Source organism: Eumetopias jubatus, unplaced genomic scaffold, assembly GCF_037043125.1.
Source record: "Eumetopias jubatus isolate StellerSeaLion01/CBP00866 unplaced genomic scaffold, mEumJub1_p1.0 scaffold_17, whole genome shotgun sequence".
Taxonomy (NCBI): domain Eukaryota; kingdom Metazoa; phylum Chordata; class Mammalia; order Carnivora; family Otariidae; genus Eumetopias; species Eumetopias jubatus.
In genome coordinates, this window is record NW_028274823.1 from 71,386,303 (window position 1) to 71,399,166 (window position 12,864).

Genomic DNA, 12,864 nt, shown 5'->3' on the forward strand with positions numbered 1-12,864 from the left:
ACGTTTTCGAAACAAGGAATTCTACCAATGGCAATGTCTGTGACAAAGCATAAGGCCCACAGACCCCCCCCCCCCCCCAGGATCCTCGATGGAATGGAACCACGTCCGTTCTGGAAGCCAGCTGCCCCCTCCAGCCCGGTACAGTCACAGGGCCTGGAATGCCGAACTGTGCTCATGCAAGGAGTCATGGCTGGGGTGGGGGAGGGGGTGGTAAAGAAGGGGGATATTTTCCTTTTACAGAAGATCTTAAGCAACAGTAAGAAAATAACCTGAAGATATATTTAAAAATAAAAAATAGCATCACACATCACTGCGGTTCTGTTGGCATTTCCCCTTTCCCCCCACCCCCCGCCCCGGGCCACCAGCCAGAGAAATGAAATGAGTAGGGACGCCTCATTTATTAATCAGAATTGGCAACCGCTCCCCCCATTTCATCCCTGCATTTTCACGGCACCCAGTTTGTTTCTTGTTCTAGGAGACCCGTTCTAAGCGGCTTGCACGGGGCAAGTGCCAGAGAACGCTCCAGTCTCCTGCACACGCCCGACCGCCTTAGCATGACCTGCTCGCTTCCGGTCACCTGCAGACACGGCACGAGGTGGAACCCGGTCACACACGTCTTTACACCCTCACAGAGCAGGCCCTTCTAGCGGAACACACTACGGCACATCCCATCCCCGGTGCCTCTGGTGGCGACAGCCTTCCCGGGTCCCCCGTGCTGAGGTGAGCTCCATGGGTGTCCCGAGGATGCGGTGCCCCACCGGGCAAAGGCCGACAGCGCCTGGGCCCGCATGTAGAGTCTGGGTGTGGCGCCCATCCCGGCACCGGGTGGGCGGCTTCTGGAGGGAGGACGTGCTCTTCTTTGAAGGGGAACCGGGAGAGCAGCTGTCGTCTGACCAGGCCCACCCTGGGCCCTGCGGAGGCCGGGCCCGCCCCCTCCCCCCCCCACCCAGGGGCGCCCCAGGGCTCTGGCTGGGCAGGTCGGAACGGCAGGCTCTCTCCCTCCTCCTGCCTCCCGGACCTGGTCCTCACCTAAGCCTGGCCGCGGTGGCATCAGTGGGCTGGTGAGGCCTCCTCCAGGCCCAGCAGCTCCCTCACCAGTCTCTCGCCAAATTGCGCCCGGCTGTACCTCTTCACGTGGTAGGCATCGGACATCTTGTAGAGGATGTAGGCGTTGTTGATGGCGATGCTGACGGCGAACCAGAACACCTGCTGCCAGGTCTTGTTCGGTTTATGAGAAATGAAATACCTACGAGGACAGAGGGATAAGAGAGGCTGACCCCAGGGGTTCACGGGCACCCGTGTCGGGGGGGGGTGGTCCCAAAGGGCCTCATCACGGTCAGTGCTGCTACCGAGGGGCCGCGGGGGTGGGAGGCAGGCTGGGGGCTGGCTCCTGCTGAGGCCCTGTCACACTGAACTTGACCTGAGACTAAGAAGATGAAAACCATTCCTATCAGAGGACTGGCTGGGAGTGGGGTCACTGAAGGAGATGCTGGAACAGGGAGCCAGGCCTTCCGTGGCGAGGCTCAGAAGCTCCGACCCGAGCTTTGCCCAGAGCCCTCCTTGGATGCCGTGTCCCGGGCACACTGAACTGCCTCCGCGTCCCAAGGGCAAGTTCACCCTCAGCTGCAGGCGTCTGCAATGTGTCCCCTCCTCCCGAGTGCACGTCTCTTTGCCACCCCCGCCTTCCCTTCAGGTCCAGGACAGATGTCACCTCAGGGAGGCCCCTCCAGGGCCAACCCAACTTAGGACTCATCCCTGCACTGTGTCCTCCATCGCATCTTTGTCTCTGCACCAGACTGAGGAGTGTTTGAGGGTCAGTATCTTCACCACCACCAGCCCAGAGCGGTCCTGAACGTGTTTATTAAATCAACGCGGATTTCTTTGTAGTAACCGCCTGGAATCAGCAGGTGCTGAGCACACAGCTGGCGTGCAATAAACATTTGCTCAAGGACTCCCAATGGAGTGGGGCTCCCCTCCGAACCTAGGCTCAGTTTTCCAGGGAGAACCGGGTCCTCGGTTTTCTCTCTTTGCCATGAAATCCAGCAGATTCCCCTCCAAGCGGACTGAGTAAACGCCCACCTGTCTTTGGGGTTACTCCAACTTTGTTCTAGGTTGTGAGGCTCGACCCTGGCAATTAATAGTCACATTCAGGTTCACTAGCAATCGCTTCTTGAGTTCCTGTTACGGCGCTGTGGGTGTGCACCTGCTACGGGCATCCAGAGTGGAAAGAGGTATGTAACCTGTGCTGGAAACCAGGGCTCAATGTGATGGGGCCGCAGCTGTGAGGGACGGGCGGAGGGCAGTCTGGCCGGGGCACGGAGGGTGCAGGCTAGACCCGAGTGAGTGGAAGGAAGGGCCCCTCGGGGCAAGGGTGGTGGGGGAGGAGGCAGGGGGCCCGGACGGGAGGGGGCTGCACAGGTGAGCCCAGAGGCCAGGACGAGGGCTCAGGAGTTTGTCTCACAGGGGCTTGCTCCGTTCATTCTGAAGCTGGGGGGTTCCTGAGCACCCAGCAACCTCTAGTCCGCACCCGTGAGACCGCAGGAGCCCTCCCGTGGCTGCGAGCCGCCTGTTCACTCACTTGCTGTACTTGTCATCGTATTTGCAGATGTAGCTAAGGTGCGCAGCAAATGCCTCCACGGCCAAGGGGCAGGGGATCTCCCCACTCTTCCTCTTGATGATCACTCCTGCGGGGAAGAGAGAAGCTCACAACCCCTCCCGAACGGTCTCCTGCACACGCCCGCTGACGAAGGTGCCTAGCTCCACCCATGCAACAGGGACCCGAGGGGGAAGGGCAGAAGATGGACCCCGGTCCCTAAAAGCTCCCGGGGACTTGAGGAGAACATAAAGTTAGGTGAGTGTGTAGGGGTGCTGCGGGCACGCGGGGTGATGGCAGGCCCAAAGGTGGCTTGAAGTGGCACCGGGGAGGGCGCTACACCTGGCAGGGCCTTCAGAGAGCAAAGGGGAGATGCAGGACTCACTCTCCCCGCCTTCTCCCCCCCCACACAAAGGCTGCCGAGGTCAGGGAGCACTCGAGTCCTTTCTGTCTCCTCTGCCCGCCTCCATCACAGCAGAAGGGCGGAGTTACAGACCCAGAAGAACGAGGAGCCCCCCACCCAATGAGCCCCAGGTTCCCCCTTCCGTGCATCCCAGGACTTCTGGGGGGCCCCTGTGGACTAAGGGAGGGAAAGTGCCTTTTGCATCCTGCCGCTCCTGAAACTCTGCTCCCTACCCCCAACCCCAGGCCTTCAAATGCCTTTGCTCTACTAAATGCAAATGGGAAGGTGTCCAGGAGCACTGCCCACTGATCAGGGTGTGAAGAGCAGAAAGAGATCAGTTAGCCCTCCTCACCCTGCTGCCCAAACCGCTGCGGGACCACCTCGTTTCCAGGACCCGCCCCACGGGACCACAGCTGCCCTCCAGACATGACGCGGAAGACGTGGAAGAATGCTTTCGTCCAAGGAGCCGTGTGCGCTCAGGTTTGGCCGGGATTTGCCACCATCTCCTCTGACCAGCCTCCCCCCACAACATCAAGGGATTATGAGAACAGCACCGTTTTTTGGAGTGTGTTTTTTAAAAGGGATCAGTCTAAAGGACTGTGAGGTTTTCATGCTACTTGAATGGATACAGTTGAAGTACAAGAGGGGTGTCCCCTGCGGGCATAAGGGGCTTCACCTAGCATGTCTCCTGCCAGCTCACCAAGGGACCTACAGGAGACAGGAGTGTAGGGATCCATTTGCACAGACTGAGCCCTGAGCTGGGATCTTTCTGTTTCTTTTGGTCCCTGTCCCCCAGCCATGCCCCCAGATACTGGTTTTTCACACCAAGAAGTCCCTGGAGAACTTGAGGTTGGCAGGGCCCCAACCCTAGAGATGTGGTCTTGGGAGGCCTGGAGTGGGGCCCAGGCAATGCATCTAGCTCTTGGAGGGTCAGAGGGCCTCAAGGCCCAGGCTGGGGGCTTCCTCCTGTCCAGAGGGTTCTGGGACTCTGCACGGAGATGCTCTATTGTCTGGTGATCCAGCCACACAGGCAGGATGGGCATGTCCTGCAGCCTCCAAGGAGGGCTGTCCCTCTCCAACGGCACCCCTGAGTATGCCTGTTCCTGCCCACCCCAGCCCAAGACTGATCAGGGAAGCATCCTAGTCTCACACATGAGCCCAGGCCTGGGCAGGTCTCCCAGCTCCGTTTTCGTTTGTCCGAAACTACAGTTTCCTCTGAGTCTAAAGAGGCTCGGGCCCCATGAGGGCTCCACGGAGTGCACGTGGATACGGACGCATCAGATCATCCCTATACAGGAAGAGAGTCCCCTCCGTTCTTCCCCAGATGCGGAGGGTGACTCGCTCTGAGTCACCCAGCTTTCCAGGCAGTCGGGCTCACACGCCAAGGGGCTCAGGGTCGACCTCGTCCCTGGAGCTCCCACAGCCTACAGCTCCGGCCTCCTGGGCGACCGCCGGGGCCATAGTTCCTTGAACGCCAGGGGGCACGTGCTCCAGCCCTTCATTCCCTCATCCTCCTCATGGTTGTCAACTTACGAGGCTTTCTGCTGGAAATCTCAGCAGAGTGGCTTCAAAGCCCAGGTCTGCGCTCATCTGCTTGAGCATTTCCCCCATTTTATAAATCAACCTCATCCTTGGTGATATTTTGGATTTTGAGATACTATTCCAGCTAGAAATGTTCCGTAATATCCTTTTCTGAGGACCAACAAGCTTGGACATGGGACAGGTTGACAAGACGCTGACATTGACTGGCATTGCTGACGTCACCTGTACGCGGCCCACAGGTGCCCTGGGCGAACCCTGCGCATTCACAGCTGTGTGGAATCTCCGTGCACACACGGAGGTACCTCTGCGGCACCAGAGATCGATCTGCCCGGGTGGGAGAAACACGTGTGCTCATGCGCAGTGGCAGCCCTGTCCACCGCCTCCCAAGGCTATTCGCGGCGTGGCTGATGTTCGTTCTGCCACTCCGTGAGGCTGAATGAGTCAAGCCCTGACTCAGTCCTACACCCGCATTCTGTGTGTGAATCGGTCTCGTGGAGCCTGAACCCCAGGTGGGCCAAGACTCTGGTAGGGAGAGGACAGATCCAAAACGGATTTCAGAAGGAAAGCAGAAGGGTTGGGTTCTCCATACGGATGTCCCTGGAAATGTGACTTTTAAGAAGCCTGTGCACATGCTCACGTTCTCTGAAAGAAGGGACGTTTTTCCTTAGAATCCAGAAGAAATAATAAACCGATTCCTAAAATGTTCCTCACCAGTTATATAGTTACTAAAATTGGAAATTCTACTCAACTTTTAGAAGAGCATGTATATATATATATATAGGATCACAGCAGGAGAGAGTCTAAAGCTGAAAGGCAGTCTTTACGATATTTGAGACTTCATCCTCTGGGTGATATTTTTAAAAAGTAGAAAAAGAGTTTTTCTATAAATGGTTCAGGCACAGAGGCAGGCCTGCTTGGTCAGCCAACACTTGCCACTTAATTAAAAAAAAAAAAGAGTAAAAACCCAACTGATGCCAGAGGGTTACTGTAAAGAGCACAAAATCACACTATATGACAAGCAGGTGATCTTATTACACTCATTCAGCCTTGGCACAAAGCAGGGACTTTCAAAGCTCTTATAAGAACAAAGAACGTGACCAACAGATCTTGCCCGTGCAGAAGGAAAAACAACTTGAGGTTAAAAAATACTAATCATAAATAAAAGCAAAAGTAAAACAAATGCAGAAAAATACTTGCTATAGGCATAAAATTTGCTTTCAACAAGACAAGCGTCTCAAAGGACAAACTGAACACAACACGAAGAAATCACTGAAAATTGTCCAACAAATTCCCAAAGAGATGCTCAACCTCCCCAGCAGTCATGCAATTTAGATTTAAAATTCTGTAGCATTTTCACCCCCCTGACTGACAAATTTCGGGGAAAAAAATGTGTTGGTAAACGCAGGAGGAGTACGGGTCCTCTCAGAGCCCGTCATAGTGTTAAGAATGGTCTTTCAACAACATGTCATCAAAAGCCTTCCAAATGTTCAGACCCTCTGGGCCAGCTACTCTACTCTCAGATTTATTTTGAGGAAATGATCAAAGATGTTCCCAAATGTATGGAGATATTCACTACATTATTCATATAAAAAATGGATCATTAATGAGGGGGCAGAGAAATTATGACATTAAAAAAAATGAAAGTACATTGAAAGGAAAAATATCTCCCTTCATTAAAAAAAAAAAACCAAAAAAAAAACACTGTAAGATGTAGACTAGTGAAAGGAATCCCCCGTGGGGAGGAGAGAGGGGCCAGCCTGGGCTCTTCACACCGCCTCCCTGCCTCTGGGTGCTCCCGCTCCCAAGCAGGCCTGGCTCATGGGCGTCTGGGCCACCCACCCTGGGGGTGCTGCCAGAGGGGCTGAGGCATACTTCCTGGGAATTTTAAGGGAGTCTAAGATTTGGGAATTTGTGATTTTTTTAAAAAAGATTTTATTTGAGAGAGCACGAGAGAGAGAGAGAGAGAGAGCATGAGCCGGGGTAAGGGGCAGAAGTGAGGGGAGAAGCAGACTCTCCCACTGAGCAGGGAGCCCAACGTCAGGCTCGATTCCAGGACCCTGGGATCCTGACCTGAGCTGAAGGCAGACACTCCACCGACTGAGCCACCCAGGCGCCCAGGACTTTGTGATTTAGAGTACTTTAGAAATGGCAACTACAACTGAAGGAAACACAAACACTAAATTTTGGCATATTTAAAGATCAAGCCTACCAATTTTCTCTTCTTCCCCATCAATATCCTCTTTGCTGGTTCCCTTGGTGACAGATTTAAGGCTCTCAAACCTTGAGATTGGGGTTTTAAGGTTTTGTCATCTTCAATAGTACTGCATAATTTATAATTTGTTATGCACAATTTGGTGGGAGGGAGCTCCTACAACCTCTTCCTGAACTTTCTCTCCGTGAATGCTCTTGCCCAATCAGGAGAGTACAGAAGTCCAATTCAAAGTCTGGCCTTCAGCTTGCAGGGTCAATTCCAAACATTTCCTCTAGGTGCCCTTCACACAGCCCTGGAGAAACTGGCAACTTTCCATAGCTCTCTACACATAAGTCCCATAGGCTTGCGTCGCTGGGTTCTAACCTCCACTGAAACATGATGACTTACGTGTGCGCGCGGGGGGGCGGGATGGAATAAATGAACGGCAGGCGTTAATTAAGCACCCCCCCCCAAACGTACACATCACACAGATACACCACACACACACCCACATACATGCCCCCACTCTCCTCCCCCACAACTGAGCCTCCTACAGAGTTCCTTCAGAAGAGGAAAGATGTCTTAATATAAAGGAATACAGGGGATTTTAAATACACTATGCAAACGCAAATATTTTTGTATAGTGCCCCGCTGTCATTTCCATTTCCCTTTTCAGCAGTTTACAAGTGTTTCAGCTGTAGCTACTTTAACTATAGACTCCTTGCTAAGTAAATCCCTTTGTCATGAATGGATTCTAAACCCCCAAGAAGATTAATGACAGAATCACCTGAACGCCCCAAAACACCAGTGGGTAACCTCTAAGGACGACACCGAAGTGATAAAACAGTGGATATTTTCCCCTCCCATCAGAACAGATTCTTCCAAGAATCTGATGATCAAGTGATCGGGGAAATGCCATTCGAACATGGCCAGTCACCACGGCCACGCACAAGCCAGGGGACCCACAAATCCCGCCGCCATGGCTTCTCTCCCAGCTGACAAGCCACGCTGAGCTGGCGGCCCACGGGCCCCGGCAGCTCCTGCACGCCCCCCGACCCCCGTCGGATGTGGCATGGTGAGTGGTGGGCTCACATGCTGCCGGGGAACGGGGGCTACCCAACACCAGAGCTGCACAGAGTCCCCCCGGGGCCCCACCTTGCTGCACCGGCGAGTAGGCATTGGTCAGGAAGCGGAAGTGCCCTTTGTTGTACCAGCAGATCAGAGACATGTTCCCCTTCATCTTGATGCGGTGCTGGCCCCGGGCTGGGGGGGTGGCCGGGTTCGTCAGCATGGACAGGGGCAGGCCGGTGCAGTCACTCTTCCTGGAGCTGAGCAGGCCGCAGCAGTAAATGTCTGTGGGGAGAGGGACACAAATCCGTGTCCACACGGTCACGGACAGCCCGCCGGCACGAAGGACGGGACCGCCCCGTTCTGAGGCTGATGCTTGGGAGACGGGCCCCCTAGAAGTCCCCGTAGAGGAGACTGCTACAGTTCGGGGACTTCTATTCCCAAAGGTGCTGTCTCTCCCAGGACTTCTGTAAGTACCTGTAAGATGACACGCGAGACCATCGCATGAGCAGTGAATTGGCAGTACCAACAGAAGTCTCGTTGTTAGAGCGCTCACAGTGCTGAGCATGTGCACCTATCATCCCATCTGCTTCTATAAACTTCTGGAAACTTCTACACTCAAGTTATCCTACCCACATTTCGGAAGAAGAACTACAGCTCCAAGAGGCCCCCAGGCTCCCAGCTAGGAGGGCAAAGGCAGGGATTAAGCACAGGTCTGTCTGCTGTCCAAGCCCCTGACCACAGTTATGACCCCCTAACACTCTGGCCAAGACTGGACCAGCCAGGGGCCCCGCCCTGTGCTTGCGTGCACAGTACCCAGGGGCAGTGTGCAGGATGGAGCCCCCGTTCCCTTGGAGCTAAGTTAAATGCAGAGGAAAGAATCACCAAGCAATATGTGCCAGGCCAGCATCCTGCCTCTCAACATAAAGCCTCTCGAGGGAGGGGTGACAGTGTGGGCTTTAATGCACAGAAGTCTCCATGGGGGCAGGAAGGATTGTGAGCACAGGCCAGTGTGAACAAGGAGACCTTGCTAAACTCTGCCCTGGGCTCAAGGCCTTTCCTGGCCCTCCCCATGCACAGGCCTGCCCCACTGAGTGGGCCACGGGGAGCCTGCTCCTCCCTGCAGCCAGCTCCAGTCTGGATGCCTGCAGGGGGCGTGAAGTGGCCCTTTTGACTGAAGTCACTGGGGACGGTCTCATCCCCGGGTCTTCAGTGAAAGACTGAAGTTCACCGAAGACTGACACCCTATCGTCAGTAAACTGAAACATTCTGTAACCCGTGTGCATACTTCCTTCATCCCTGCATCTGCACCCCACGGCAGTTCCAGGTACCCCAGGGCTTTATGGCCACGCACCCACCCCGGGACCGGACCAGGCGGGCAGGGATGGCAGCCCAGATTCTCACCACACCCTCATTCTTCCCGTGTGGCTGGTAACACACATGAGGGCCAATTGTCTCCACCTTGACTTCCACGGCCCCTCTTCGCATAGTCTGAGCTCTCCACCCTGAGTTCTCCCTGCCGGTAAACCCCGAGCCCTGTCGGGGCCTGGACCTCGCAGAGGAGTAAAACCCAGCAGGGCCAGCAGAGCACCAAGTCCAGGGGCTGCTTCATCCTTGCCGTGGCGGAGGTAAAGGTCAGAAGGTGTTGGCTCCCCCCCATGACTCGAGAGGATTTTAAGGCCAGATGTCTGATCCGTTGCTAAGCAATAGGTCTGCAATTCCAGGGGCTGCCATAGCAGAGCAGAGGCTTTTTATGTTTCTCCCGAGTGGACTAGATACAAATCCCCCAAAAATGGGAAAAGCAAAGGATAAGCAGTCTGCTCTCGGGCTCCCTAACTCAGTCCAGAGCTTTTTCTCCAGCCCCCATTTCTGCCAGAGCCACGAAGGTTTCCCGATCTTTCAACCGATGAACAAAGCATCTCAGCACCAAGGATACTAAGAATTTTGAGGCCCACTGCACTGCAGCCTGTATTAATCTACATAATTCTCTGTGACGTCCTTGTCAGCCGGAGGGCCCACATTACAGGTGGGGGCTGAGTCCAGACTTCCAGGCCTTCGTAGGAGCGGCATCTAGGCGCTACAGAGCAAATGTGTACGTTCCCCCCAAATTCCTCCGCTGAAAGCCTCATGCCCCAGGGGAGGCTGTTAGGAGGCGGGCCTTTGGGAGGGGCCTGGGTCATGAGGGTGGAGCCCTCGTGAATGTGAGGAGTGCCCTCAAGAAAAGGGACCCCAGAGAGCTTCCGGTCGCTTCTATCACGTCACGGGAGGTCTGCAACCTGGAAGAGGCCCTTCTAGCACTGGCGCCCTGATCTTGGACTTCTGGCCTCTAGAACTGCGAGGAATAAATACCTGCTGTTTATAAGCCGCCCAATCTGAGGTACTTTGTGAGAGCAGCCCGCATGGACTAAGACACCGGGAGAAGCCCTGGAATGGCCCCGGTCTTACAAGGAAGGACACAAAGGGGCCCCGGGCAGAGCGCAAGCCTGTGGCAGGCGTGCCTTCAGATCTCTGGGGCCCGGTAGGGTCCAGGTACGGGGCAGGCACAGCACGGGCTGAAACTGCTGTGTTCCCACCTGGCCGTAGCGGTCTATGGGCCATGCTGGTTGCTACGCACCTGCACCCCCGAGGCCTCCCCACTACTTCTCCAGGGGGGCAGCGGCCACGCTGGGACCGGCTCGCCACACAACAAACCTTGCTTTTCCAGCTCCTCAAACAAGGTCAGGCTGGTGATGCTGGGCCCCGTGAAGATGATGTAGTTCTTGCCCGCTGCGTTACGGCACAGGCTTCGGGCCACCATGCTGTGCAGCTGGGGCTTATTCTTCAGTGCGTCCAGCCCATCGGGGCCCCCGCCTTCCTTCAGGTGGACGTAAATCTTGAACAGAAACACACAGGAGTCCGTGAGCTCATGGAGTGTCAGGCTGGGGCCCAAAGCTTCGGGAAGTACAGGCTGCCCTCACTGGGCCAAAAATGGGTGGGAAAGCCACCTCTCCCTTGAGCCACTGGTTCGGCAGCCCCTACCACCCCATCACCTCCTCAGCCCGCAGAGGCCCCAGGTCACTCCCAAGGCCACCCTGCAGCCTAGGCAGCTGGTGGCTCTGGCCAGGACTTCGAGGTTTGGACATGTCAAGGTAGAGAAGAAAAAGGTCAAACTATTTCAAGTAATGAATCTGGCAGCTGAGGTCAGTGCAAACACACCCCCCAGTTCGGAAGCATGGAAGGGACTTCAGTTTGCAATAAATAAAAGTTTAAGACTACCTTACCTGTAGGGATAAACTGGTCCATGTACTTTCCATTTGAACACAGTTGTTTTTTTTGGGGGGGGGAGAGGGAGGAGCAGAGGGAAAGGGAGAGAGAGAATCTTAACCAGGCTCCACGCTCAGCACAGAGCCTCACGGGGCTCAATCCCACGATCCCGAGATCATGACCTGAGCCAAAACCAAGAGTCAGGCGCTTAACCAACTGAGCCACCCTGGCGCCCCTGAATACAGCTCTTTAATTCACAAAGTCCATCTGTATTTACTGTTGCCCTTATTCCTTACCGAAGCCACCACACGGGCAGAAGAGGAGTCAGGATCAGGGATTAAAAACTCACCTGAGGTGCTAAGGACCAGCAAAGAGGACGTGCTGGGATTAGCAAGCCATGTTTACACTCTTTGTCCCATGAACATCTTCTAGGAACATCACCAAAGGGGAAATCAACAGGTAATGGGAATGGATTCCAGAGTGCGGTCCTCCCAATGACTGACCGAGTCATGAAGAATTTATCATATGGGTACCAACTACCGTTCTCCTTAAGGAGAAGAGTTCTTCTTGTGGAATGTTCTAGATGCCTTTACTGGCAGCACTTCACGAGCTAATGGTGCTCACCTGTGCCTGTCAGGGGCCCCGGGGACAACAGAACTGCCCAGTGCAGGCCTGTCCATGCAGACAGCCCGTGATGCTCTGCTGTGAAAAACCAACATGGCCCCAGGGAGGACCCAGGCCTGTCCACAATACCCGTCCTTGGTCAGATGACTTGGATCATGTGCAAAATACAGGGTCTGATGTTCCTGAGCCAGATGAGGAGCAGGTGAATTTAAGTCTAATTCCAAAAGAAGCTCATCTTCTGAGGGCTGGTTCTGTCCCAAACACTCCCCTGAGATGTCCTCAGCGAGGACCCTACTTTCTTGCAGCCTCGCAGGCAATGGCTTGATGATATAGAACACCTTTTTAGGTAAGACTCTGACATTTCATTTTGGGATCTCGATGCCTTTTACTACCTCAATTCCCAGAAGAAATTTCTTTGATAGAGAAGCAAACACAGGGATAGAGAAGCCAAGCTCTGCCTCTGTCACACGTCACCCGTGATTCTGGCCGAGCCAGGACATTTCTCAGAACCGGTCTTCCCTCCTTCAGCAAGGCCCAATTCTTGTGGCTACTACCACGGGTTTCCGCACCCACTGCTCGGATTCATACCGACCTCTCCCAGATATCCTACCTGAAGCCCCACCGTACCCACACTGGGCGCTGTGTATCCTGAAGTCCACCGTAGGGACAGTTAGTTTTGTCCTACGTGTCATTCCAAAGGAAATCCTCCAACCAAACCCCAGGTTCTCACTAGGGAGTGGGATGTGTGTTGTGGGAATCCCTCAGGTCCAACCCTGATGACACCACACGTGGTTTCCAAGGGCTTCCCTGAGGCATGGGGGCGGTCACTGGCTTACTCAGCCCAAGGCAGGCAAAGTTTAACAGGACTACGCGTAAAATCCTGCAACCCAGTTCAAAAAACAACTGCATCGAGTACAGGATGCAAAAAGAGGGACTGAGCAAGAACAGTTTTAGAAAACAAACACGAAAGCCTTTGGAGATGGTCACTGGATACCATGACCAGCCAAGTTAACGGGATCTTGGTTTGTTAATAACATGGGTGCTGACCATCTTACTCTTCTCTGGCCCAATCATAATCAGTTCTTCTAGATGCCACTTTTTACAAGGTGTTAGGAGAGGGGTGGTGGGCTGGTGGCTCACTCTGCTGGGCAGCCATCACAAAGTACCACAGACCGGGCAGCTTCAACAACAGAAATGCAC

The 12,864-nt window shown here is 54.5% G+C and overlaps 1 protein-coding gene across 1 annotated transcript in view; it reads right to left on the reverse strand.

Annotated features, from left to right (window-relative positions):
* Window positions 1-1,050: 1,050 nt before the first annotated feature.
* Window positions 1,051-12,864, reverse strand: part of PGBD5 (piggyBac transposable element derived 5) — a 100,137-nt gene continuing 88,323 nt past the window's right edge. Inside the window, exons 4-7 of the mRNA XM_028104494.2 lie at window positions 10,489-10,669; window positions 7,885-8,082; window positions 2,579-2,684; window positions 1,051-1,246 (exon numbers count right to left, since the gene is read on the reverse strand). Coding sequence (XP_027960295.2) covers window positions 1,051-1,246; window positions 2,579-2,684; window positions 7,885-8,082; window positions 10,489-10,669 — 681 coding nt within the window. The remainder of the gene's footprint in view (window positions 1,247-2,578; window positions 2,685-7,884; window positions 8,083-10,488; window positions 10,670-12,864) is intronic.